This window comes from Parathielavia appendiculata (assembly GCF_033297405.1).
Source record: "Parathielavia appendiculata strain CBS 731.68 unplaced genomic scaffold N657scaffold_2, whole genome shotgun sequence".
Lineage (NCBI taxonomy): Eukaryota > Fungi > Ascomycota > Sordariomycetes > Sordariales > Chaetomiaceae > Parathielavia > Parathielavia appendiculata.
Window position 1 is genome coordinate 2,732,717 of NW_026944221.1, and position 26,964 is coordinate 2,759,680.

A 26,964-nucleotide genomic window follows, 5' to 3' on the forward strand; every position below is an offset into this window, starting at 1 on the left:
AATGCAATGAGAACCAGGCTCACCGGAGGGCGTCTTACATCACCAGATGTGCGATAAGATAAGGCGTGCCCAAGCTTGTATCCGTAACAGTACCTGGACAGCGCCCCGATTGCTGCATGTAACAAACGATCTGGCCTTATCGTACTCGTCAATCACTGGGAAGGGAAGCTGTCCCGATCGAGCAATTGCGAACTCCAAGTTGTTGACGCCCCCTAGAGCCTTTCCCGGTCAATGACAAGGTCCAGGTGACGCCAGCCATTTCTCCTCCAACTGGAAAACCAGTCCCAATTCTTGATTTCTTTCAAGGAGCAAGGGCGCAGCAGCCTCCGGTTCCGTCGCCCAACATGTACTCCTCCGTCGTCCGTTTCCAAAACGCATTCAGCTTCTTCACCACCGTCGCCTTCGTCGTTGCCGCCTTGATCGCATCTACAGACCTGCTCACACCGCGCACTCCAAGCGTGGGCGTTCTCAAACCCACCAATGTCCAAGTGTACATACCCTCTTGCCCCTCTCCCCGTTCAAAGGCCTACCTCCACTAACACCCCTCCCTTTCCCCAGCGTCCGCGGCCGCCCGCATTACTACTCGTCCAAAAAGGAAGAGTACGCCATAATCAAATTCTCGCTCGACGCCGACCTCTCGTCACTCTTCACCTGGAACACGAAGCAGCTCTTCGTCTACGTGACGGCCGAGTGGCCGTCGGCGGGCGGCTCCGGGTCGGGCCAGAACGCGAGCAACCAGGCCGTCATCTGGGACAGCATCATCACGTCGCCGAGCGCGGACCACCTGGCCAACCTGGGGCCGATCGCCCTGAAGAAGCTGAAGCGCAGCGCCCAGGGCAAGAGCATCGATCCCAGCCGGTATGTTTTCTGTTCTCTCCTCACCCTCTACCTACGTATGGGAGGGCTGGGTCGGCTGACCGCGATGGATGGCGCAGCGGGAAACTTTCCATCAAGAACCAGCGTCCCAAGTACCAAATCACACACCCCTCGGGCAAGGTGGCGGAACAGGAGGATGTGGTATTGAGGCTGCACTATAACGTGCAGCCGTGGGTGGGCTTCTTGACGTGGAACCAGGACGTGGATTTCTGGAGGTGGAAGACGCTGAGGAATAACTTAAGCAAGAAGTTTACGTTGCCTTCAATCAAGAAGAAGGACGAGACCAAGAAGGCGGGGGCGTAGAGTCGGCCGGTTCCACGCACGTAGACGCAATTGGAGCATGAACTTCTCGAGTCTTTTGATTGTCTTCCTGCTTGAGATATTCCCAAGCCATCCACTACGCATAGCTACATGCAATATGAATAAGGTGTCGCCTTGGGGGGTATCATGGGTTTTCTCGCCATTCTCCTAGCTGGAAGCTATAGATCAAGTACATCTCGCCGTCACCTACCATGCTCCAGTTAAAGACAAGGTCTCTCCTCTCTTCCAACCCCAAGTCCCATGCAAGCCAGCATTATATGCGACCCTCCATCCCACCAATGTTTTCCCAGCTGGCAGAGGTCATTTCTCATCTCTACAATCTACAGCCCTCCAACCTGTTACCCCACTATATCACCATCCCCTAGTTATCGCGTACAGAAACCCAGGCCCTAGCCCCGCGAAGCCGCCGCCTGCTGCTGCCGCTGCTGCCCCTGCGCCGGCCCCTGTGCAGCGCCACGTCCACCCCTTCCTCTAAACCCCTGCCCTTCCCCCCTTCCCCTGCCACCACCGCCCCGTCCACGCCCTCCACGTCCACCCCTCGACGGCGCATCCAGAATCGCCGGAGGCGGCACAGCCGAATACACAGGCGGGGCCGAAGCCGGATGCTGGATGCCGTTCGGATCGACGCTGGGGTACCCTCCGCGACCCCTGAACGGGGCACCACTGTTACCACGGCCCATGAACTGTCCTCCGCCGCGACCACGACCCCGAGCCGGGATGGGGTTGTAAAGGCCGTCCGGTTGCTGTTGTTGTTCTTGCTGCGAGTGCGGGCGGTACGGCAGGGTCCCCTGGATAGGGCCGCGCTGAGCCAAGTTGCCGCCCCGGCCGCCACGGTTACCCCCATTCAGCGCGCCGCGCCAGCTTCCCTGCAGCGGCGGCGGAGCGGCCGCGTCCTGGTAGCGCTTGCCGTTCATGTGGTAGCCGCCGTGGGCTGTCAGGGTGGTAACCGAGGGGCTGACGGGCTGTCTGGCGACTTGTGCCTTGGACCCGGCGACGACTTGGTGGTTGGTGAGGTTGAGGAGCGTCGTGGCGGGGACCGTCTGCCCGCGGAACGGCGGGCACCGGTCACCGAGGGTAGTACCGCTCATGAAGGTGACGTCGAAGACGACGTCGATCAGTTTGGCGGTTGGGGTGCGGCTGATGCCGACGACAGTGCCGCGGAAGGCGATGGGAACCTTGCCCTTGCCCGCGACGTAGACTACGCGGTCTCCAAGGGCGAAGTTCTGGTTGCCGAGCCGGTGCTCCGCGTCCTCGGGCCTCATGAGCGCGTTGCGCGGCACGCCGTTCATCTTCTTGGAGTTAGAGGGGATTGCGCTCAGTTGGAGATTGTCTGCCTCAGCGGCAAGTCGCATGACGACGTCCGAGTCGAGTTGCTCGGCGTCAAGGGGCACGCGCTCCATGGAGTTAGTCTTGAGGGTCTTCAGCCAGGCGCCGATTTCCTTAACCCTGGTGGATGCCACGGCGGCATCAGGCCAGAGATCCGTCTCGTTCAGCTCGGCGCCCGATGGGTTCCGCTTGACTCCCGCAAAGAAGTCGGGGAATCGCTTCATGTACTCGACGATCAAATGAATGGCAGCAGGGCTGAACTCCCAGCCAGTCTGGGATTTGCGAGAGTAGCCCAGCACCTTCTGCTTCCTCGCCTCAAACTTGAGGTTGAGTCCAAGATTAACCCGAAGGTCGCCGACAGTCCGGACAAAGTAAGATGAGGTAATCTTGCTGAGCGTGAGAGGATGCAGATCTAGCTGTTTGGCCACCATGTAAGAAGGCAGGTAGTGCATGCCCCGTTGGGCATCGTGAATGATCTTCTTTGCAAATTCCGGCTCGCGCTTCTCCTGAACGGCAAGCCAGATGGTAAGCTTACCGGCCGAGTGGCCTCCAACCTCGAGCGGCTGGCCATAGTTGTAGTCACCAAGGAAGAAGCCAACCGACCCGACGGGGAATTCTTCTTCAACAGGCAGAGCTGCCTTCTCGATGAAGCGCTCATCTTCGTTGACTACCTCATCCACAATGATCTGCGAGGCGTACTCTGACTCCATGCCAGGGATCTCACCGTATTCCTTGATTGTCGCTCCCTCGTCGGTCTTAATTAAACCCTTGAGCATGTGGACGGAAACAAGTGACTCGACAGGACCAATCACGATGCCCAGCCGCTTGCTGTAGAAGTTCTCAATTCTGTCGGCCTTCTTCGTCCATTCCTCGATGTCGCGGGGCGAATGATGTGCGACGGCCACTTGCCCACTGCCGTCCTCAGCCAGCGTGTAGTCGAACAGCTCGTCCGAGACCTTCACAATCTTGGCTTCTTGCAGGAACGGATAACCGACAAAGCAACGCTGGCCAAGTTTGACCTTTGCGTTCTCGACCTTGGTCCGCATATCCGTTCCCAACAGGGTGACAACCATACTCTCATTCCGGCTGTCTTGTTGGAAGACGTTGACTCCGTGGAAGCCCAGACTCGCGACATATGGCAACGTCGCCAGCGTAGGAAACCCGGCCAAGGCCTCGATGTTGAGCAGGGCACCGTCCGTGAGACCAGCCCGGTATTCCAAGCCTTCTACGGGAGGAAGGTCGAAAATATTCTCCACGCAGTGGCAGTGGGCGAGGGGCGGAAACACACCTTCCAGCGAGGAAGGGTAAACAAAGTCGACATCCTCAGAGTAGGTGAACTTCAAAGCGACTCCGAAGTCATTGCGCGCCTTTTCGTCGTCGGAAAGAAGGGCGTCCTTGGGGGCCATGGCGGCCAGTAGCCGCTTCTCGTCGATGAATGGAATCTTGATGACGGCTTCCCAATCCATCTTCTTGCCATTCATGTCCAGTTCGAAATCCCTAGGGTAGAAGTCGATGATGGGCGACTTGGGATCCGTCATGAGCTCCCAGTACACGGGCGGAACGATCTTCTTGCTACGGTCTGGCAAGACGCCCATGAGCTGCTCGTTCGGCTTGAAAGGTTGGCCCAGCTTAAAGTTGAGATCGGCGTTCAGTCCTCTCATGACGTCGGAAATCATGGGCGAGTAGTGATAACCGTAGAACCAGGGCCACGAGGCAATACCACGATAGTAGTAGTAAAGCACCCATTGAAGGCCTTGTACGTAGTTTTCGGCCAGCTTCCGAAGCTCCTCCTCCTTGTTTTCTGGCGTCCAGTCCTCGAATTTTTTGAAGTAGTAATCGTCTTTCCATTCCTGGAACTTTTGCTTGTACTTGGCCTCCATTGCAGCTTGAGCGTCCGCCGACGTGAGGTCGAGCACTTGCGCATTGTCGTATCTCTTGACAATACGCAGCACCGCGGACTGGGACTCCTCATCATCCTCATCCTCCTCGTCTCTAGCGGGGTAAGAAAGGATGAGATGGCGGTGACCCTCCTCGTCCGGCTTCGTCGCCCATTCCAGGTGGGCAGCCTCGGCGAGATCCTGGATAAACTTGCGGTCCGCGGCATTGAGGCCGGCACCAAGATCCAAAGTCTGAGAGGTGCGGTTAGTAAGAAACTTGCGAATCTTTTGCTTCCAGAGGGCCTTCTGGTCTGAGCTGATGATAAGCTTTCCCTTCGCCTTTGCTCGGGTCTTCTCCACCTCATCGTTCTCAAGCATTCTTTTACCTCGCAGCCAGCTGGCATCCTCGTTCTCGTGCTCGAAGAAGCGGAACTCTTCCTTTCCGAGTTCGTCTAGAAGGAGACCGAGCCTTTGCAGATTGACCTTGCCGTTCTCGTTGAGGTAGCCGTCGCATTTGGGGAGCACAGTCTTGTATATCCTGAACATGGTAGCCAGAGCGCCCTCGTTAATGTGAAGGTGAGGGAGGTTCGGAAGGAAGTCGTTGCCGACGAAGAAAGCCATGAGGATGAAGTCGTCAATGATCCTTTCCATATCAAACGGGAAAGACATTGCGCCAGGAGCTTTGAGCTCCTGAAACTCGAGCTCCAGGTATTCTCGGACAATGCAGAGATGCATCAGGTAAAAATTTTGATGCTCCAGCTCCTTGGACTTGTGCTTTGATTGACGGCCGAATGTGACCTCCTCCCGAAGAAGGCAGAAGTGCGGGTCGTGACTCAGCAATCCCAGCATGATGAGGTCGGCATCAAGGCCGTACAGACAGTGACGAACGTTGGGATTGTAGTCGGGCTGGGCGCGGGCGTTCCGAATGTACTCCATGATCTTGTGCTCACCCTCGCCGGGCACCTCGTGGCCAGAAAGCACAATCTCGGGTTGTTGCCAGTCCCTGTCCTCGGACACCTTCTTGTTGATAAAGTACTTGAGCTGCCGTGACAGTTTCGCCATGAACTCGGTTCCTATAGGGATTTTGTTAACGACCGAGGGCGAGCTTGAGGGAGTAAGGCAGCATACCAGGCGTGATGCAGTTGCTGTCAAAAGGCTCCTCCTTGGGCAACTCCTTGCCTTCCTTGATGGCCTTCTCGCGGGCCTTCTCGGCATCCAGGGCAGTGCGAAAGCGGCGGGCGCGCTGTTGGTTCATCTTGGCACGCGGCGCGACACCGTCGATGGCCATGAAAAACAGCTTCTTGGGCTTGATCTTGCCAAAGAGATGTTCGATGTAGTTGAAGATGGCGATGAACATCTCCTCCTCGGTGAGACGGAAGTGAACATCGTCCGAGTCCTTGTGCGTACAGTTGTGAATGATGCCGTTCATATCCAGCTACGAGGGTCGGTTAGCAGACTGTGGAAGAGAGAAGCTGGTGGCGCTTCTGCGATGCTGGGAGGCGCGCGCACGTAGAGGCAGTCGAACTCGGGAATCCGGTTCTCGGCGATGAGCTGTGAGATGGCAGGATAGCGCTCCGAGAGCCATCTGAAGAATTTGGGAACACTGAGCGGCGGTCAGTGAATTGGGCGCATCGCGCTGAAACCATAGCCAGAGACATACCCCATGTTGGCAACAAGGCGCGCGAGATGGCGCTACTGTGATCCAATGTTGTCGAGTCAAGTTCTGAATCGTCGGTGCAGATGCTGCGGTGGTTCTCTCGCTTCGACTTTGGGTCACAGCGATAGAAAATGACAATGAAGGCTCAAGAGAGAACCGGTGTCTAAGATGCCGGCGCTGAATAAAAATGGCCGGGCATTCGATATCTGGAAGAGCGCAATAAGCAGCGAACGAAGGAAAATAAACCACGAAAGCTGGAAGGTTCGCAGAACTCAATCAGTCCACTTTTAGAGATACTGTCGTTGTATAGAAAGCCTCGTGGCTACGTGTGATAGAGCCAGCAAACGGCGATAGTAGGGGATGTCGAGGCAAGTGTATGTTTCGGTTGTTCGCCTGGTGGTGCCCTGAAGCTGAGGACACCCTCCTTGCGATGTCTGACTATGGGGACGCCCCACTGCGGACCGCTCCCAGTCTAGCCCCACCATCGAAGAGTGCACTGACCGTGCCCCACTACCGTCCGCTAACTGATATTTGTTTAGCGCATCTGGACACGGCGCGAGCAAAAGTCGTGTTTCGCGTTCAAGTTGTGCATTGACTTGGCCGGCTTCTCGCACATGCAAGCACTCCGCATTTGAAGTCAGCCCACAGTCATCACTTGCCCGTGAGTATTCAAAAAAGCAACCCGGCCAGGAAATACTTTAATTTACCTAGTGAAGTGGTTTCTCAACTCGCCCCCAACATCCCTTTATCCACAATGGTTTCCGCGGACGTAGTGGACGATGTCGACAGTGAGCCCCTCACCTACTCCTCCCGCTCTCGAGTGCTGCAAAGTGTATCGAAGAATCCTAACTATGCGCAGTCGGCAACATGGACGACCAGGACGATGCCGACATGGAGCAGAGACTCATCAACGAAGGTAGGTTCCGTCCCAGTACGAAATTCTCTCTGACCAACCGACTAATAATTGACAGAATACAAGACGTGGAAGAAGAACAGCCCGTTTCTCTATGACATGATCCTGAGGTAAGGATTGCGCAAACTTGTTATGCAAACGGCATTGTCATCTGACATAGCTGCAAGCACCGCGTTGGACTGGCCGACATTGACCACGCAGTGGTTCCCCGATGTCAAGGACGTAAAAGACAATACCTACACGACCCACCGATTGCTTATCGGAACCCACACTGCAGAAGGGAAGCCCAATTATCTGCAAATTGCCGAAGTTGAGATTCCGAAGCCTGTCAAGCCCAATCCTCGCAACTACGACGAAGAACGTGGCGAGATTGGGGGCTATGGCGGCAAGGCATCCTCGGAGGAGTCTCGCTCCATCAAGTGGAGCATCACTCAAAAGATTGACCACCCGGGCGAGGTGAACAAGGCTCGGTACCAGCCTCAGAATCCCGACATCATCGCCACGCTCGCGGTTGACGGCAGGGTCTTGATCTTCGACCGCACCAAGCACAGTCTGACGCCCACGGGTACGCCGAATCCGCAAATCGAGCTCATCGGCCATAAGGAGGAGGGCTTCGGGCTTGCATGGAACCCCCACGATGCAGGCTGCCTTGCAACCGGTAGTGAGGACAAGACGGTGCTGCTTTGGTATGTATTGATCTGGGCTCCGAGTGTGGGGAGCGGCATCTGACCGGTAGCACAGGGATTTGAAAACAGTTCAGGGAAACGGCAAGACGCTCAAGCCCTCGCGCAGATACACCCATCACAACAACATTGTGAACGACGTGCAGTACCACCCCATGGTTAAGCACTGGATCGGGACCGTGTCGGACGATCTGACACTTCAAATTATTGACGTGCGACGCCCCAACACGGCAACGGCTGCACTTGTCGGCCGCGACGGCCATAGCGATGCAATCAATGCGCTGTCTTTCAACCCACGGACCGAGTTTCTCATTGCCACTGCGTCGGCCGATAAGACAATAGGTATCTGGGACATGCGAAATTTCAAGGAGAAGATCTACACGCTCGTGGGCCACAACGACGCTGTCACGTCGCTCGCGTGGAATCCAAACGAGATCAGCATTCTGGCCAGTGGAGGCTACGACAGGCGGGTCCTCATTTGGGACCTCAGCCGTATAGGTGACGAGCAGTTGCCAGAGGACCAAGAGGATGGCCCGCCGGAGATCCTCTTCATGCACGGGGGGCACACCAACCACCTGGCCGATCTCAGCTGGAACCTCAACGACGACTGGATAATGTGCAGCGCTTCCGAGGACAACCTCCTCCAGATTTGGAAGATTGCGAGTTCCATCGTCGATCCGGACGACACTGAGATGCCAATGAACGAGATGGACGCGTCCAATTAGAAGGGGGATGGTACGGATCCTAGAAATTTAGAGGCAGCCATGGCACTTGTCGACTTGTCGGATGGCGGGTTGAAGCCAGATGCTCTTGCGTCAACAGGTTGTCCGGAACCATCGACAATGGTCAGGAGATCCGAGTCTAACCCGACCGAGGAACCGACCGAACAGCCGGCTAAGGAACCGAGTCAAGAACCGCGCAAGGAGCGCAAATTGACATATGTGACGACCAGGAGGGCATGGGCCCAGCAAATCGCGAGTGACAACAAGGCTGAAGAGCGCGAACAGGAGAAGTGAGGGCCTCGGGAGTTGGTCCCAAGGAAACCAGTTGTGAATTGGGGGTTGGTTGATAAAACGGAGTTGGGTTTTGGGTTGCTTCGGTTTGTGTAGGCTTTGCGGACTTCTTTCTTCTCCAGCAGGGGGCGGGCTGAGATGCGCCAAATCAGTGCTGAATCACGAAGTGAGAGGAGAAATGGCATGCACGCCTGGGCAGTGTTTGGCCAACAGACACATTTGTGGTTTCATCTGAAGTCATTGTTTGTGGTGGATGAATAGGTAGCCGGTATTGTGATGGGAAGATTCACATTGTTGCTGCTATTGTTGTTGGGCTCACAATAGGGAGACAGGCAACAATATCACAACTCACATCAATGCTGGGGCAACACTGGACGACGGTGTTAGCTTCTGCGCACATGGAGTTCCAATACCTCACACTTCACTCTCGCATTTGCCAGGAAGACTGTCGACGATTAGCTGCATCAAGGAATTCGCATTTATGCAACTCTTCAACCTACAACAGAACGTTATACAGCTCCTGTCAGAGTGTCATCTGTCTCTGAATCCATGCTATGTCGACTTCTCAAGGCAACATCGACGGCGGCAGCTTGAATGTTGCCCGGCGCCGGCTTGCTCTCGCGCAGGAAGCCCGCGCAAACGCCACGCGCGAGCAGATCGAGGCGAGAGGCATCCGGCCTGATGTCGAGCAAATCATCCATCACATGAACCGGACACCGTTTCACTCGTCCAAACGGGCGAGGCTCAACGACTCGATGGCCCGCCGCATCTACGAGGATGGCGACGACGACGCCGAGGAGGAGGAACACAGCGATAAGAAAGCGCAAGAAGAAGAGGCTGGGTTTGAGGAGCAGTGGCAAGGCATTCTCGCCGAAGAGAGCCTACAAGACGCGAGCATGTTTCTCCTGGCCGAGTTCCGCCAGATTGCCCGGCAACGCATCCACATGCTGAAGCAGGCCAACGCCCAGTGGCAGGCCTTGAGTCGCCCTCCGAAGAAGGACCGCTTCGACCTGCTCGGCTCCCTGTGTACATGCACTGAACTCATCGTCGAGGTCTGCAAGCACCTACGACCACTCGACACTGTCCACCTGTACAGCATCAGCAAAGACTTCCACCGCACCATCAGCAAGCACATGCGCAGCAGCATCTTTGCCTGGGCAAACTACATGGCGCCCGCTGCCACCCGCATCTACTCGAGCCCCGTCTACCACAGATGGTTCGTCCCAGATCCTGCCGGCCGCCGCGTGACGCCTGCCGACCAGGAGCTGAGCAGGACCCAGCCGGGCCAGGCCAGACTCGACGGCCAGGAGCCCCTGAACGAAAACGAAGGCGAGGTCCGCAAGATCCCCGGCTTGATGTGGCTGCAGATGGTCGTCGGCCGCGAGATGCGCGTTCGCGACATCATTGCGTGTCTGGCGAGACGGGGCCACCGTCTTCCCGAGGGATCCCATGTCACCCTCAAGAAGATCTGGCTAATTATGGACGCTGCGACGAGCCAGGCGCGCATGATACTGCTGAACAATCCGGTTTTTTTCACTGACGAGGATCTGTACATTGCCCAGCTCTTCATGGTCAAGCTGGTCCTCGCCTTCAACAACCCGATCTTTGGTCCGCAGTCGAGCAGTCTCATGCGCCTCATGATGGGCCAGCGCGGCTTGACCCCCCTCTGGCAATTGCTCCGGGGCAAGAAGTACCGCACTGCTACCGAGATCCGCCAGCTCAAACTCCGCTACGACGTCGTACCCGAACAGGTAGACGAGAACCTTGCGACGCAGCACGGCGTCTCCATCGACGAGTTGGGCGTTGTGCACTTTGAGGGATGGGGCCAAGGCCCGGATCATCTGCTGAGGCCCGACCAGCTGATCCCGCTCGAGGCCGCCCGCCGCCAGCTCGACCTCGACAGATGCATTGACGAGATGATGATTTTTGGGCACGTCGACTTCGGGACGGGCAACAGCCTGGTGCCGAGCCTCGACGAGATGTACATGAGCGACGACGATCTTCCGCCGGCTTGCAAGGACTGGAAACCGCTGAAGCGCGAGCTCATACACTCGAGCTGTGGCAACGTGCCCTTTGAACCCGGCATGTGGCTGCCCAAGCATGCGCGGAAAGCGCGGTGGAAGACACTCACGGCTGTGGAGAGGGCCATGATTCTCGAGGAAGAGCAGGAGGAGGTGGACGAGATAAAGCAGCTCGGCGCTGCCCAGCTGAAGTTCCATATTGCGTGGGCTGGTGTGGCGAAACTGACGTCTCTGGCGATGCGCAGCACGAGGCTCAACGCAAAGTTCAAGGTTCTCCCCCCGTCCCTGGCTGACATGGAGGGCCACCTCCACCAGTTTGCCCGGCCGCAGCGGCTGCGACTCGCCAGCCACTACACCGATCTCGACCTCGACCCGTTCGTAGACAGCGATGCGATGGACATCGACTCTTCCGCCACTCCCACTCCGTCTCTGAATCTGACCCTCCAACTCCGCCCGGCACAGCGTCACCGCCAACAATCTCCATTCCCGGACCCGGACGACTCATCCAACATCCCCGACGACGACCTCGTCCTGGACCCAATTCCGCCGTCCGAACTCAAGGGCATCTTTAAGTCCTACCGCCGCTGCCACTGGCCCCAATCCGAATCCGAGTCTGACGGCGACGTTGAGATGGAGGAAGAAGACCCCTACAATAACAACAATAACCCAGCAGGGGCCACGACCACCGAAACAGATCCAGACCAACAACAACAACAACAACAACAAGAAGAAGACACAGACGACGACGACACCTTGACCAAGTACGAAGATGACTTCTCTGATGACGACGACGAAGAAGCTGCTGCTGCTGCTGACAATGACGACGACGACGCCGCCGCCGCCATCCCGCTGCTGCTCCTGGCCGAGCACACGCCCGCGACGAGCGTGCTGTCGGGGAATACCGCCGAGATGTTGCTTGCGCAGACCGATCTCGACTATTCTGAAGAGGATGATGGGGACGACGGGGAGGGGGATGCGGTTGAAGAGGGTGCGGGTGGGGTTACCGTGGATGGGGAGGAGCAAAACGGGGAGGGTCAGCAACAAGAGGTTGGGCCTGGGGTTGGGGAGGGGGATGGGAATAGAGATGAGGTGATAATGGTGGTTGGGGGAGAAGAAGAAAAAAACCAGGCAAAGGCGGGAGGTGACATGGAGGTTGCTGGAATGGGCGGTGTGTTTGGCGAGGTAGATTGGGATCATTTCCTGAGCAACCCGGGGGCTTATACCGTCGAGAGCGAAGGTGTGGTTTCACCGGTGCAGGATGCCGAAGAGGAGACTGAGGAAGACCGTGAAGGTATGGATATTGAGGAAGAGGACGCGGAGGAAGGTATGGAGGGTAACATGGATGCTGAGGCTGCGGAGGACGAGGACGCCGAAAACATCATCATGCTCATGGGTGGTCTGCATGTGGGTCAGGGGCAGGCTGACGCCCAGCAGGTGTTTCAACAGGCTGCTGAAGCGGCGGAGGACGACGAGATCAATCTTGCCGAGTACGCTGTTGACGAAGACATTGGCGAGGATGAGAGCACGAAGAAGCTGCGGGATTGGTTCCGCCCTTGGTAGCCAGCTCCCTTGCCAGTTGTTTCAACCCGGGAGGTTGATAAATAGTTCATCGTCCCGTATTTCCTCTGAGTTGCTTCTTGCAACATCTGTCTTCGCGGAGCGAGGAACTGACTGAGCATCGGCAGGATGGGGCCGCAGACCGGTATGACCTGCTTCGGATCCTGCTCAGTCTCGCCTTGGAGGTAACTTCCGTATCATGAAGACATCACCACTCTCACCTACCTCATTGTCTGACAATTCTGCCCGTCGTCCATCTATTGATTGTGTATGGGAGCTGTAGTGCCGCCGGAAAACCCATGGAAGCCCAACATCATGAGACAGCGCTCAGCTCAAAAATGCATATAATAATGTTACAGTGGCCCGGGATTGATATCTATGTAATATCAACACATCGGCGTCTCTATCAAAGTCAAATCCGAGGCCCAGGAAAGAAGAGAGGGAGAGGAACTCAACCCGGAGTACCAACCCGGTGTACTCTATAATTGCCTACCAGTGCCATACGAACTCTTAGCCCCAGTATGAGTCAGCCCACAAGACTTGGAGCAGAGCAACACAGATAATGCTCGAGTTAGCGCAGAGTAAGGTTTTCTTGCCCACAACAGCGTTGTATGAGGGTATGAGGATATATGCCAGTCAGCTCGAGCGTATGGAGACGGGAGCGAAGAAATAAAGCCTTGGGAAAATAACTTGTGTGAACACAACTAACGAGAAAAATAACAACCTCCGTCCCTGCCAGTCCGAAACCAACACCCCTTCGCCCCCTGATGTTCCGCTTTACTCCCGCCCCGCCATTCCAGCGAACTTTTTCCTCGAGAGAGAGAAGATGAGACCTCAATCTGGAGCATACTAAACGAAATAGATGAGGGAAAAGGAGAATAAAACAGTAAGATCGGACTCTGAAAAAAGGAGGACAAGATTAACACACAGAAACAGGGGCAAAGGCATATAGTCCCAGCCGCCGTTAACGAGCACCAAAGGCCAAGATATAACCCCGGTACACTCCCTCGCTATGCACGCCTCTCTCCTCCTCTCCTTTTCCCGCTTGCCAGCCGCCAATTCCAAACCTGCCCAAGCCCATGCCTGACTCTAACCGATTCTGCCCATTGTTGCGAAGTCAGGGAGTTTTTGGAAACAACCGAAGTGTGTGTATGTATGTGCGTATGTGCGCGCCCAGGCGATTGAGGGTATTGAACATTCCCAGTTTCCCCTTCGTAACCCTTACCGAGTAAGAGAGAGCCAGTACGTTGTGTTGTCGGTTCAAGAGAACTCCGCCCTGAGAGGGAACCGTGTAAGAATGGCGTGTCGTTTTGTCTTTCCAGCCCGTTGTGCTTTTTTGAACCCCAGCCGCCGTCCGCCGCCCCCCTTCCCATCAAACCAATCCAAATAAGTGACCGGTCAGGGTACCTCTCCCAGATTTCCCATTACCAGCACCGTGTTGAAGAAACAGACGAAACTTGCAGCAGCTAATGCCAGGCCCAGGGTAACCCCTTGTCCCCGGAGTTGCCAAAGAACAAAACCGCGCCGGAAAAGAGCAGGTCAAACTTTGGCAGCTTCCGAGCAATGAGAAATTCGGCAATAGACCGAAGTTTTTTTTCCCGGCTGGCGCTTATGCGGGCGACTTGCTCTGGGGTGCCCCACCACCGTTCTGACGAGCATCTTGGTTGCTGACCGACAGGCTACCAATACCCGAGGAGAGGAAGGCAAACGGATCGTTCTCATTCTGCGAATAAAAGTTGTTACCAGGGCCGGCAGATGCGGATCCGTTACCTGCCGACTGGAAAGCCGCCTCAGCGGCCCGGCTGTCGAAGGGTCCGGCAGAGTGGGCGCCAGGAGCAGGACCGAAGTGGGTGTTCAGGGGCGGGTACGGCGCGGCACCGCCGCCCAGACCGGATGGGAGAGCGTAGGTGCTCGGGGGACCGCCAAAGTGCTGGCCATATGCGGCGCCGGAGCTAAAGCCACCCGCAGCTGAGCCGAAGGGGCCAGGGGCGGGATTACCGCCCATGGAATCCTGGCCCAGGCCGTACGAGGACGGAGCGTTCATGGGGGAGGGGTAGCCGGAATCGGCAACCACGGCAGCACCGGCTCGGCTAGCTCCGCAGCGGAGGCAGCAGACGTTCTTGGCGAAGTTGTGGTAGCCGCAGACTTCGTTGCCGCACTTCCAATCGCCCGCACGGAAAGGGACAACACCAGAACCACCCATGCGGCCATGGCCGCCATGGCCATGGTGACCCATGTGGGGAGGCGGGGGCATCATGGCAGGGGGCGCGTAGCCATAGCCGTAGCCTATATCGCCGGTCGGCCCAGCAGTGACGGCAGGGAAGGAGCAGCGGAAGCAGGCAGTACGGCGCTGGAAGTTGGAAAAGCCGCAAGACGGGCAGGTCCAGTCACCGGGCCGGGGCCGGTTCTTGCTTGGCGGGAAAGGGGTGAGGATCTCGGCAGCCCGATCCAAAACACGGCTTGATGACGGCGAGACCTCGATCGCCTTCTCGTTCAGGGCACGCCCATTCATGCACAGACTTTCGGCGGCCTGGTATCTAGATGGTCAGCGCACTGTCGGTTGGCGGCCAATTTTGGTGGATTCAGAAAAGAAAAGGGTGGGCGGGTAGGGAGGCGGAAAAGCACTGACCTCTTCGTGAGAGGAGAAGACGGCGAAGCCGGTGCCGGTTGGCTTGTGCTGCTCCGGAGTTCGAAGAGTCCAGAAAGCAATGGGACGGCCTCCAAATTGAGTAAACCAGCTCTCGAGCTCGGACTGGGTCGTGTCGTGAGGGAGGCCGGACATGTGCAAGACCTTGCTGCGCTCAGAAAGAAAAGCGCGGACATCGGCACGAGCATCCATTGGCCTAGTAAGAACGTCGGGATGTTCATGTGGAGGCTGCGACTTCCGGATCAGGCCGCGCAGGACGCGGGCCAGCGTAACGGCTTCCTCCATAGCCCGACGGGGTGAGGCCGGAGCCAGGGCCTGCAGGTGGAACGGAAGGTTATGCTTGATTGGGGCGCTGGATTGAACGGCCTCCACCTCGAGGGCAGCACAAATGTTCGCCAAGGACGAAGGCCCAAACGGCAGCGACTCGGGGTGGTGCTGCTGCCATCTCTGATATTCGGTACGGAGCTCAAAGGCCCGAGAGTGTTGCAGGTAGGGAGGCAGGACAACCGACTTGTCGCGAGCCTCGCGGGGAAGCTGCACACGGAGATCCCAAGCTTCAAGTGTAACGAAGACAAACTCGAGGTTTTGCGAGGTCAGGTGCTCGGAGGCAAAGGCATCGAAGCGGTTGATGGCGTCCCTGAAGGTGCCGGCGTTCCGAACATGTTCCCAGGTCAGGGTGGTCAGGCTCGCTGGCGCGGGTGGGTTCCTGTTAGCAAAGAGAGCCCTGATGTAGCTTCTGAAGCCAATTGACCCGTTGAAGGCGGTTGGGAGAGGTACGGGCGAGTACTCACTGCAGAGAGGAGTGATGGGTGTGTTGACGGGCTTGACGAGCACGCTTTCGCGGTGAAGCTGCAGACACGAGCCGGTGAGTAAAGGAGACGCTTCTTCCGAGTTTTCTGGGGTTCGGCTGGGCCCACCTCGTCGAGCGTGTTTGCGTCGAGCAGGATCCAACCAAGCTCGATGACCTCGGCCGAGTCCTTGGTCACATAGACACCATGCTCGTCGCAGGTCGTGGCGACGTGGATGACGACGTATCGGTCGACCTTGAACGGGGGACTCTGTTGAGTAGCCATAGCTGCGGTCGGGGTAGTGGTCGAGGTCGGGGTGGAGGCCGAACTCGTCCGAGTATGAAAAGGTGGGTGACGCCGCTATCCGAGGATGCTGCCTGCAACAAGCCAAATCATGTGTTAGCCAGCGGAGCCATCAAGGCCCAAAGCACGACGATGATTGTATTTGGGGCCGGCGCATACCTTAAGTCGCTCGGTGGACGTCCGCAGCAAACAGCGGGTTTTCGGGAAATTGAAGCAGCAGTCCACGAGGTTTACCGAGTCCACATTGACTGTGAATTCAAGCAAGGGAATTGCGGAGCTGAGCACGGTCCGAGTACGAACTTCGCCAGGAACGGAGTACAAGCAGGAGCAGCAATTGGTTGCAAGCTTGCAAGCAAAGTTGCGGCGCTTTCTCGACCACGCGGACACGGCGCACGCGTCCTTTACGTAGCTGCTAATTGAAACTCGCGCCCCTTTCTCGATGTTGGGGAGAAGGGTAGGGGTTAGAAGGGAGAGGCGGAAAAGGGGAAACGTGGAGAGGAAATCAGAGACGCGCAAGAGGGGAAAAATTGGCAGGCAGGAGGTGTATTCCGTAAGGTGGACTGCTTGACCGGTGTTGGCCCGGCTAGCCAGGGCTTCATCCCAGCAATTCAGCAATTGGAGATTGCAACTGTCATAGCATACTGCTAGTGGTACCTACAGTAGTATTAAACAGTTTATAAACTTTGACAAACGCATAGTTACATTATTCTTCGTTTATGCTCAGGTATACCAATGGAAGATAATGCGTCCACGGATTCCGTCGTTTGCTCGAGGGTTGTTGGATTGAGAGTCAAACTCTTAACTCATGAAAGGTATCTTACAGTAACACGGCGTGCTGATGCAGGACCGAAACTTTGCTCTTATCTTACACCTGCACCTCGGCCCTGCTTCCAGGTTCTCGCAGCTCGCACTTCATGGCCGGAGGATCCCTGGACAGCGGAAGCTAAACCAAGGTACATGTTCTGGGAGCGCTCTCACAAAGTATCGGCAAAGCAACTGTAAGTTCTCAGCCTTCCATAAGACCCTTGACCCAGCAAGTGATACGTACTATGCCGTTCCAAAAATGTGGGGAAGCTGTAATACAAGTGGAGGACATCGTGTCTCACTTGTAGGGTTCCGCCGTGGCGGGAATTTTTGACCAGTTACGGAAACTGCTGCATTTTCAATCGAGGCCTCCCTCAACCATGAGAGGTGCCGTGCAACATCAATTAATGAGCGAGGCTGAGAGGCGAGCTTTAATGATTGATGAGCGTCTGTCCTTGCTCGTGCTTGAACAGTGCGGTCCACAATCATAGACTTCCGCCCGAATCCGCAGGCGTCGCAATTTTCGGATGCGGTTCCGGTGCCTCGCCTAAAAAGGGGTTCGCAGCGCCGCAGTCATGAATCCCCATGACGTCCAGCTCCCTGGCAAGGCCGGAGTGTCTCGAGTTGACGGAACAGTACGGATACGGATGCCTCGGAGAGAATTGCCAATGAGTTGTCAGAGCCAGGCTGCACCGTCAATCCTGATGTGATTCAGGGATGAAGTGGTTATCAAAGCATCCCAGAGCAGGCGACTCCCCGAAGTTTGAGAGGAGACAGGAACGAAAGCCAGAAAATGGCCTGGGTAGATATCGATCAAGGATACACTCTCATCGAAGTCTTATTCCTTGTGAACTCACACTGGCCTTTCCTCTTTTCCTACTGTTTCTTCTACTACAAAGTAGATGTTAATTTTCAATTAGTAACCAATGATCTTCAAGCAGGCACGAGGTGCTGGCAATCTGGCTGGGATGCTTAAAGTATTGTACAAATCCAGTCCTGGCTTGTTTGTTAGCGTGACATGGCAGACGGTCGACCGGAATGGGAAAGGGTAGGTAGGAGTACCTAGGAGAAGGAATTTGGGAAAAGAAATAAAACAACATCTAAACGAGAAAATAAAATAAAAAAAAAAAAGGAGGAAAAAAGGAAGGTGGGGAACACAGAGAGGTAGACAAGAAGAAGCCTGAGGAAGAAAAAGGGTAAAGGTTAAGGAAGGAAGTGAAATGCTTTAAATCCGCGCCAACAAGCAAACCAGGGCTGGATGTAAGCTCCTGAATGCGAGTTGCTACCTTCCTTGGTAGTGGAGGTCTCAATGCGGGCTACGTATGACAAACAGTCCTCGCCTTCTACAACGATGAGCATTCATGAAGAGAATCCGTGTTCTTCTAACCCAACTCTTGATGGCCAAAGGTCGAGTCGCACCTGGTCCACGAAAAGCTCTTGAATGGACAGGGACGAACTACGTCATCGCACTTGCCCCCGGTGTCGGTCAGAGAGGCCGTCGCCGTATGAATCAAATATCGGGTCACGGCAAGAGGGAGAGCATCATTCTCGCAACTGAACTACAAAAACACCTTAGTTGAACGCCCATCCTACGGAGACTTGTTCCTTGGAATCTTCAGTCAGCACCCCCGCCGCGCCCCGGATAACGAACGTGATGGACGGCCTTGCAGGGATCCTTGTTGCCATCCTGAGCTTTCTATGTAAGTGCTTTGGAGCAGTCGGTTTCAACTGCTAAGTAGCCGAACAATAGTTCCGCCGCTCGGAGTCGCCATCATGGCCGGCTGTGGGGCAGACCTGTTGATCAACGTTCTTCTTACCATCTGGCTGTGAGTTGTCCTCAAAGTCCCATGCGACTCACTAGCTGACCCAAGCAGCTGGTTTCCCGGCGTCATTCACGCCTTCTACCTCCTCTTTGTGTACTACGACCGCCGCGACAGATACAAGATTGGGGCACCACCTCTCCAACGAGCGCCGTTTGTGTGGAGCGACAAGGTGCAGTCCGGCGGCATGGCGTATGGGCGAACTTGGATATGAGCCAAGAAATGGAGGAAGGAGGGGGGGAGCTGGGTTATCAAGAACCTCGTCAGTTACGATGTCTTCGTAACTTATTTATTTGCTGGAAAATGATGGCACCATAGCGCCTCGGATGGAGTTGTAAGCCTCGTAAACCGCATTCTGATCGAGAACTCTCGCTCGACGACAACAACTTTGTTGCACGGTCTTCCCCCTTCGGTTGTGATGCCACAATGTCCCGTGGCCCAGTTGACAGCGTGAGAATAATGTGGCAGGTCGCTCTACAGAATACGTGTAATCTGAGTTCCGCAAATGCCGTTTGCTCAGAACCATACGGCGTAAGACAGGGAATATGTCGAAGCGATGAGATGAGAGCAGGTGCAGCGGGCTTTGAATGAAGTTGAGAATGTGAGATCCCTTGGCGGGACAGCTCCGTTGCGGTGGATCCACGTGCCCCGCTCTCGGAACCCCTGTCATGGAACTGCAAGTCGCCTCTGCCGCCAAACCTTTGAACGACAGCCACGACTGCCTGCAGAAGGTGAGCTGCTGCCGTCCAATGGCGGTAACTTCGAACCTCTGTGCTTGGTTCGTCTCCGGACGTTTCAACCACTCATGATGGCTAGGATGAAATAGGAGCAGCGAACCCGGAGCGGAGATGTACACCCGCCAATCTCGCGATGGCAACACGCACACCAATCACTTTATCTTTATTCTCTGCATCAAATCAATCAAGCTGAGCGGTCAGAGAGGGGACACGCTGAGAAGAGGCAAGCTCAGGCAAGGGCACACAACCCGGAACGTAACTGCGGACGCAGGCGCATCAAGTGGAACAGTCGAACAGTGGAACCAAAGCCGGTCGCCCAGAATTAGACAACCGTTGACCACGTCAACGAACGACATCAAAGCGAACGGCACCCAGTTGAGACTCGCAGGAGCCGTCATGTTGTCCTTGCCCTGCTCCCGCTGCGCTTCTCGTTCCTTCAACGTCCGGTTCCGCGAACACGTCGGGTTCTCCCATTGACCTGTTGACCCATTGGGTCGCGTCTACGCCCCCGTCCGTCGCCCGAGTCTCACGATTTCCGTGGTTCTCCTTTTGAACCGCTTACCGCTTGGCTCTGCTACTGTTCCTGCTGCTGCTGCCTCCATTGCTACTACGACACCTCTGCATGGTGCGACCCATACCCGTGCTGCTCGTCTATGCTGCATCAAGCAAGCCCGCCTGCCATTTATATATCCAATAAGCCGCACGCCCCTCGCCAGATGGCCTCCGAACGTGCAGGCGCCGATGCCGCGGACGCTGCCAGCGCAGAGCCGGCCTCTTCATGCCGTCCTGGAGACCCGGAGAACCGCTCGGCACGCTCTGGTGACGCTCTCCATATCCATGACCCCTCCCCCTCATCCTCTGCAACTGGTCCACTTCCTGGCGGTTCCTCCATACCAAGACGGACGTCCCTCCCTATCTCGTTTCCGCCCATTTTCTTCCAGCGAAGCAAGGTGCCGTCAGCCTCCCTCGCTTCGTCCACTGCCGAAGGCAAACCGGTGCCAGTCACCGATCCCGCGGCCGCTCATCGCGCATCTGCCTTGCACAAGCTGAACAGCAAGTACCCGTCGGCAGGCCGTCGCCACGGCTACACACCGGGGGCTCCCAGTGCCCAGAGCAGCACCTACTCCCAACCCGTCCTTGTGCGGACTTACAGCGGACCGTCGCCTTCCCAAGGCTCTCGCAGTTCCCGGTCTCGGCAATACAGGCCCCCGAGCAGCAGCCGCGCTGTCTCGAGGCGGGTCCCGCTCCCCTCAGCTTCGACAACCGGGAGCGGTGCACCTGGGCAGCTCATTCAGCCCACAGTCAGCGGTGTTGGCGTTGGTACTACCAGCAGTATCAACGTTGATATAAACAGACACGTCCTTGAGATCTCTGACAGTGCTTATGGAGTGAATATGTCTCGTCCCTACAAGCCGAAAAAGGCCACTACTGGCAGCGGCATGCTGCCGTTGCCATGGCCATGGCACTCATCGCGCCAGGCACTTGAAGAACCAAAGCTGCCTCCACTCGAAGCTTTCTCGTTCAAGAGCTTCATGGCTGACCTCCAAGCTCCCGGCGGAGACAACGACATCAGCGCCGATCTGGACCGGATTGCTGAGATATGCGCCCGATCCCGGTACTCCCTGAGCAGTCAATACGAGGTTCACGTGGCCCCTCACGGTTCCGGCTCTTCATTCATGTCAGGCGCCGGCCTGAGACCTCCCTCCGCATCGCGTAGGAAAGGCCACAGTCGCAGCCGGAGTCACGGGCATGGCTCCGGGGGTCCAACTCTGCAAGCCATCACCTCCGACGACGAGGCTTCCGCTCAATCCCACCCCAGGAGAAGGGCCGGCGGGCGGCGGAGGAGTGCCGCGTACGGCACGCTAGAGACCATCATGTCCTCGAGCAGGTCATCCGAGGAGGATAAGTCCAAGAAGAAATCCGCCGCCGAGCTGGCGGGCGAGGTCCGGGGGAGAGCAGCGCGGAAGGCATTGGGGAACAACCCAAGCACATCGGCCTCGGGCTCCGTGTCCGCATCAACCGGAAACAGCAACAGCAAAACCACCACCACTACTGGCAGCGCAGACCAGCAACCTTTTACTCACAACACCACCTCAAGCAACTCCAACGCCAACACCAAACTAGCTCGCAAAAAATCAGCCTCGTTTGCCACAGCCATAATAGACACCAGCAGCGGCCGCGCCTCGGGAAGGACTCATAACAGTACCGTCGACTCCTCATCCCGCAACACGGGTCGGAAACCGGCCAACACCATGAACAGCAGCTCGTCCTCGGCTCTACTCAGCGAGCCTGCCCTTCCCCAGACATCCCGCAGTCATCTGGGCGTGAGAACTGCGCCTGCTCCGAGCGGTGTTGGTACGCCTGGCTTGGTGACTGCAGTTGTGGGCGGGTCTGTGGGTGGTGGTGGTGGCGATGGTGGTGATCACGAGCGAAGTGGGCGTCGTAGTGTTGTTGAGGATGGTGGCGGGTTGCCGCAGCAGGAAGCCGCTTCTACTGGTAGTAAGGCTTCAGGGGGCGGTGGGACTGAGTCGTCGTCGTCGTCGTCGTGGGTGGGTTGGAATCCTTGGCGGGTTGGCGGGGCGCAGGCGCAGGCGCAGGCACAGGCACAGGAGCAGAGTGGTGAACTTGTGCGTGAAACGAGGGCTAGCCATGCGGAGGGAAGTCTGAGGTTGTTGTTGAAGAGCAGTGGCGGTCTTGGGGAGGGGCAGGTGGGGAGGGAGGTGAGAAGGTAGTGTTGGGTTGAGGAATTAGTGCTTTGACGGCGAGGGATGAGGGTTTGATGGAAGAACTATATTTGAATTTCACCAGGGGAGTGACGGAGTATTTGATGTGATCGATTGGCGTTTTGGGCGACGACAACTCGACAAGGTGACCGAACATGGGGGATATCGTTGCCGGCTAGATTTGTCAATGCTAGGCAGAGGTATGCTTGTGGTAAAACAGGGTGGTTCTGAGCATTACTTGAAGTCTTGAACTTGGACTGTGGGAGACTCAACCCTTGTAGGACGAGCTCAACAGATATGAGGCCAGGACTATCGCAGAAAGCTGGGCAATCGGGAGGCGAGGGTTTCAACGTGGCCAGTTACAGGTGTCTAAGGTACCTTAGGTTTATATGAAAAGCAACCGGTTGTCTCTCGGTCTCTAAAAATTGAATGCGGCTTTTATCTGGGTTGAGACGACTTCGGTAGGCGCTTGCTACACCCAGGCGAGTACAAGTTTGATTCATGATCATGTCTGAATTGGAATCGAACATGGCCTCGACTTAGAGTATCGTTAGGCCGGCATGTATAGATGGAGAAGTGCCGTGTCTACACTTTGACTCGTCTTCCCACGATGAGATGTCGTCTGTATGCAATGTGAGATACATCTGGAAAGGCAGATCAGCCTCACCATAGTTCTCGTGTTGGAAACTGCCTGCAAAATCGCGCCTTGACCGCCACAGCTCACATGTGTCATACTGGAACCAGCGTCTGATTCGTATCACCAGGGCGGCAGCATAGGTCATTGAGTAAATGTGGTCATCTCATTATATGTATACCAACACCGGCCTTGCCGTGCCAGAGCACGCAAGAACATATCGCGGAAATTCGAGGGCTAGCCTGATCAGCGGTCCGGCTCTCCTTGGCACCCCCGTCCATGCATGCTGACCAAGGGCCATGACCCGTCACGTCTAGTGAATAGTAGTCGTACATTCATTCGTTTCCGCCCGCTTTGCTGATGCCCGCCTCGTCTAATGTGCCAGCGGTTCTCCCACTTGGTAGCCTTGCTGCTCCCTCTCTTTCTCGAAGATCGGTAGAGATGATCAAACCAACAAGCCCGCATTCTCAACCTCTCCCGGGCGCTTGACTGGCCGCTGCCCCGGCACTCTTGCCGTTGGGCTCAATATGCGGCCTCTTCGCCTCGCGCTGCGCATCCGCGTCTTCATTGGGCCGCTTCCGCTCCCTGTCACGGGCGCTACCGCTTTCGGGGCCCTCCTCCTTCAGACCAGACTGTTGCTGCTGCTGCTGTTGTTGCGCAGCGCGTGCGCGCTCCCTCTCCTTCTTTTCCTTCTCACGCCGGAGAGCTTTCGACTCAAGCTCGTGCCACTCACCGCCAATGTCCTTGAGCCTGTGGGGAACGTGTCAGTATCAGCTTACCCAACCCTTAGGAGCGGAGAAGAAAAGCTTACTCAATCGCCTGCCGTGGAGCCGGTTCCTCCGTCGTAAAGTACGGATGCTTCAAGACCTGAGCGGCAGTAGGGCGCTTATCCGGATCGTAGACGAACATGGAGGCGAGCAGGTCGAAGGCGGCTGGGGTGAGTAACTCCTTGTACTTTTCCTCAAATACATTGGGTCTCCGGTAGGTCGGCCGGAGTAGAGCAAACCAAGGCATCTCAACCAGGTTCGACCAGTTTTTCCGGTTCGGTGTCCCGAGCACCGAGTAAATCTTGTCCAGCTGGTTGATCTCGCTGCCGTCCCCGGGGAAGATGGCCCGCTTGGTGAAGATCTCCACCAGCACGCAGGCGGCGCTCCAGATGTCCACTGCCGGACCATACTGCGTCTCTCCAAGCAATAATTCGGGCGACCGGTACCAGATGGTGATGACACGGTTGGTGTAGTCTAGCTGGTGATGTTTTGCATAAAAGCGGGCCAAGCCAAAGTCAGCAAGCTTGAGAATGCCGTCGCTGCTGACCAGAATATTGGCGGCCTTGATGTCACGGTGGAGCACGCCCCTCGTGTGAAGATAGTCAAGCCCCTCAAAGAGTTGCTGGGCCAAGTGCTTCTTGTGCCCTTCCTCCAGCTGATATGTTGGGTGGTTGAGCAGACCCGTCAGGTCGTGTGACAGGTACTCGAACACCATGAAGCAGTCGTTGGCCTCGACCATGACCTCCTGCAGCTGGACAATGTTCTTATGGCTGAGCGAGCGGAGGAGTTTGATCTCGCGCACGGCCGTCACCGGAAACCCGTCCCTCTCACCTTCCATGCGGATCTTCTTGAGAGCAACAAGGTTCTTGGTGTATACATTCAAACCTTTGAACACCTTGCCGTACGTGCCCGAGCCCACGACCGATTCGTTCCCCGGTTTCCTGAAGAAGACGGACTTTGAGGCCGCCAAATCCGGCGGAAGGGTAGGCTTCTCCCTGAGACGCTTGACGATCTTCTTCACCTTCTGTGTTTTCGGGGCGGGCTCTGGCTGCCTGGCGGATTCGAGCGGTCTGCGATCGCCGGGTCCGGTGGGAACACCGGGACGGGGTCGTGCCGATGCTGGCTCGGTGGGCGCGTTCTTCGGAAACCCGCCGCGGTCTCGCTCTGGCCTTGTAGGAGGTGCTTTCTGCCCTGCGGGCCTGGTTGGTGCATCGCGCGATGCCGGAGCAGCATTGAATTTGGACGATATCTCGGGTCTAGGTGCCGCCACAACCGGTTTAACCGCGTTTTTCATGCTGAAACTAAACTTATTAGATGTCGTGGATTGCGGCCCAGTGGGAGGCGGCCGGCTCGGGGGTGGCATCCTGTCTTCTTTTGGCTGCTCCTCCTTGCTGGAATCCTCAACTTGCAAGTCCTTGGACGGCCTGAAGGGGTTATCGCTACCTGCCATGCTAACATCGCCCTTCTCTGAAGGCCTTTCCGCATGACTGCTGGGAGATTGATGGGAAGCAGCATGCGACAGGTCCGACCCCTCGGCCGGGCCAGGTTGGCTTCGCCCATGGTTGCCCTGCGGATGCCACTGTGTACTCTTGAATCCACCTCGGAGGCCCCCACGGGCGGGGAACTGGCCGCCCCGAAACGAGCCGCCTCTGTGACCTCCGCGGTACGGCCCGGGAGAATATTGAGATGACGGCCCAGTCGGTGCATAAGGAGGCGAATGTATCTGGCCGCCGTGATAGTGTGCTTGCGGGCCATTTGGAGGTCCATAATTGCTATTGGGATATGGGGGCGAGAATTGGCCACTATGCTGCGTCAGTTACGAAGGCTCACAAGCAAAAAACAACATGAAGCGAAGCTGACTGACCCTTGGGGAGAAAACTGCGGTTGGTGGTTCCAGCCCCGTCCGCTACCGCCATACGGTGACTGAGATGTTGGTGAGCCGTGGAATGATGAGACGGGGGTTCCGTGGCCCGGAGACTGGCCGTAGCTGCGGGCGTCAAATTGCCCTTTGGGATAGCTCGGTGGGGGATTGAAGCCACCGCGGTGTCCACCCCTGGCCGCCATGTTCACCCCGATACTATTGGCACCGGAGACAGGGTCAAACTTCTCGGATGAGCGTGATCCTTCACGGCCTCGTCTCTTCTTGCCCGATCTACGGTGTCCCCCACCGGGCGGGGAGTGGGCCCGGGCCGGTCCGTGTGCTGCCTGTGACGAGCCGAAATCTGGACTTGGCCTGCGACGTGATGCAGTATCTGATGAAGTAGGCCGTTGGCTTTCCCCTGCGACAGGCGGCTTCCGAGAACTGCGAGGACGTGATCTCGATCGACGTCTGGGCTCCGGGCGAGGCGATCGGTGATGATGCCTAGGTGACGTACCCCTACGGCGGGTGGCTCCCTCACCTTCTGTTCGAGTGGCTCGGTAGCCACGAGGAGACCGAGACCTATGTCGACGAGGAGGACTTGGGGACCGCGAACGGCTAGGCCGTCTGCCGCTGGGCTTTGAACGCCGGTCGCGAGGTGAATGGGGTGGGGCCCGATGAGAACGGGGAGAAGTGTCACGGTCAGCCCTTGACTGCAGAAGTTCCGGCCGCACGCCACTCTCCGGCCTTGAAGGACTGGCGTTTTGCCGGGCCTTTTTCGACCTCGTCTCCGCAGCAAGGGAAGGGCTAGGGCTTCGTCGGCGCTTGCTTGGTGCTGGCGATCGCGATGCACGGCGTCGGCCGTGAGGTTCTAGCTGTTCGCGGGTCTCCTTTTTAGACCTTGAAGAGGCGTGGTCTGATGCTCGACGACCAGGTGAGGCACGAGGCTCGCGGCGATGGGCGGTTCCTGGCGAACGGGAACGGCCTCGATGGCTGCGTGGTGAACGGTGGGATGGTTGGGATGGACAGTTACTGCGACGCTCGGGGCTGCGGGTGTGGTCGCGGCGGCGGTGATGGGACTCGGACAGTGATAGCTCGTCCGGACGGCCTCGAGAATGGACAAGAGGCGGATGCGGTAGATGACGGTGCCGGGCTCGCTCACGCTCACGCTGTCGCTCTCGCTCTCGTTCTCTGGGGGGTTCAAACGACCGATTTACGGCAAGGGCGGCGGGCAAGTTGGATCTGCGTGAAGTCGTCATGCCGAGGTTATTCCCGTCCTGACGGCGGTGCTGCTTGTCGAGGTGGCTGCTGCTGCCATTTGGTGATGCAGCGTTGTCTCGGCGCCGATGGTGTGCAAGGTTGTCCATGGCCGACGAGATTCGACTTCTGAGTTTTAGTTGGTCAAGGCGGCGCCCATGCTGAGAGACAGGGGTGGCCGCCCACGGGTCATCCGCTGTGGGCATGCTGGACACGTGCTGAAAGCCTGGCGCAGCCCACCCACTGCGCGGGCGCGATAGCGCTGTGTGAGGGGCGCGGGAGAGGCCCCGCTCTTAGGTGCCCCTGGGCAATCCGGAACCTTAGCCCAGCTCAGGTTGCGCAACCAGGTGATCGAGTTGATGTCAAGTACTGCACATCGGGT

General features: G+C 57.0%; 8 protein-coding genes across 8 annotated transcripts; 6 read left to right on the plus strand and 2 right to left on the minus strand.

The window, feature by feature from the left end:
- The first annotated feature begins 212 nt into the window (after nt 1–212).
- On the plus strand, nt 213–1,374 carry N657DRAFT_590114 (signal peptidase 22 kDa subunit). The gene is made up of 3 exons (XM_062789882.1): nt 213–490; nt 559–858; nt 936–1,374. Exons 1-3 carry the CDS (start codon nt 345–347, stop codon nt 1,177–1,179), a joined length of 690 nt encoding a protein of 229 aa, XP_062651410.1. The 5' UTR covers nt 213–344; the 3' UTR covers nt 1,180–1,374.
- Nucleotides 1,375–5,065: 3,691 nt separating this feature from the next.
- N657DRAFT_220882 (uncharacterized protein) lies at nt 5,066–6,054 on the plus strand. Its single transcript, XM_062786282.1, has one exon. It carries the CDS (start codon nt 5,326–5,328, stop codon nt 5,911–5,913), a length of 588 nt encoding a protein of 195 aa, XP_062651411.1. The 5' UTR covers nt 5,066–5,325; the 3' UTR covers nt 5,914–6,054.
- Nucleotides 6,055–6,924: 870 nt separating this feature from the next.
- N657DRAFT_566953 (subunit C of CAF1 complex-like protein) lies at nt 6,925–8,378 on the plus strand (the record flags this gene model as incomplete). The annotated part of the gene is made up of 4 exons (XM_062788470.1): nt 6,925–6,973; nt 7,029–7,080; nt 7,138–7,656; nt 7,712–8,378. The coding sequence occupies 4 exons, from the start codon at nt 6,925–6,927 to the stop codon at nt 8,376–8,378; spliced, it is 1,287 nt and encodes a 428-aa protein (XP_062651412.1).
- Nucleotides 8,379–9,220: 842 nt separating this feature from the next.
- N657DRAFT_687881 (uncharacterized protein) lies at nt 9,221–12,247 on the plus strand (the record flags this gene model as incomplete). Its single annotated transcript, XM_062796908.1, has 1 exon — nt 9,221–12,247. The coding sequence occupies one exon, from the start codon at nt 9,221–9,223 to the stop codon at nt 12,245–12,247; it is 3,027 nt and encodes a 1,008-aa protein (XP_062651413.1).
- Nucleotides 12,248–13,853: 1,606 nt separating this feature from the next.
- N657DRAFT_566281 (uncharacterized protein) lies at nt 13,854–15,964 on the minus strand (the record flags this gene model as incomplete). The annotated part of the gene is made up of 4 exons (XM_062788416.1): nt 13,854–14,774; nt 14,874–15,580; nt 15,683–15,740; nt 15,809–15,964. The coding sequence occupies 4 exons, from the start codon at nt 15,962–15,964 to the stop codon at nt 13,854–13,856; spliced, it is 1,842 nt and encodes a 613-aa protein (XP_062651414.1).
- Nucleotides 15,965–18,067: 2,103 nt separating this feature from the next.
- On the plus strand, nt 18,068–18,985 carry N657DRAFT_641650 (UPF0057-domain-containing protein). Its single transcript, XM_062792185.1, has 3 exons — nt 18,068–18,486; nt 18,537–18,612; nt 18,661–18,985. The coding sequence occupies exons 1-3, from the start codon at nt 18,441–18,443 to the stop codon at nt 18,818–18,820; spliced, it is 282 nt and encodes a 93-aa protein (XP_062651415.1). The 5' UTR covers nt 18,068–18,440; the 3' UTR covers nt 18,821–18,985.
- Nucleotides 18,986–20,059: 1,074 nt separating this feature from the next.
- Nucleotides 20,060–22,075, plus strand: N657DRAFT_653811 (uncharacterized protein; the record flags this gene model as incomplete). Its single annotated transcript, XM_062794444.1, has 2 exons — nt 20,060–21,712; nt 21,773–22,075. 2 exons carry the CDS (start codon nt 20,060–20,062, stop codon nt 22,073–22,075), a joined length of 1,956 nt encoding a protein of 651 aa, XP_062651416.1.
- A 1,092-nt stretch (nt 22,076–23,167) lies between these two features.
- Nucleotides 23,168–26,692, minus strand: N657DRAFT_653812 (Pkinase-domain-containing protein; the record flags this gene model as incomplete). The annotated part of the gene is made up of 3 exons (XM_062794445.1): nt 23,168–23,450; nt 23,512–25,269; nt 25,332–26,692. The coding sequence occupies 3 exons, from the start codon at nt 26,690–26,692 to the stop codon at nt 23,168–23,170; spliced, it is 3,402 nt and encodes a 1,133-aa protein (XP_062651417.1).
- Between the last annotated feature and the right edge of the window lie 272 nt (nt 26,693–26,964).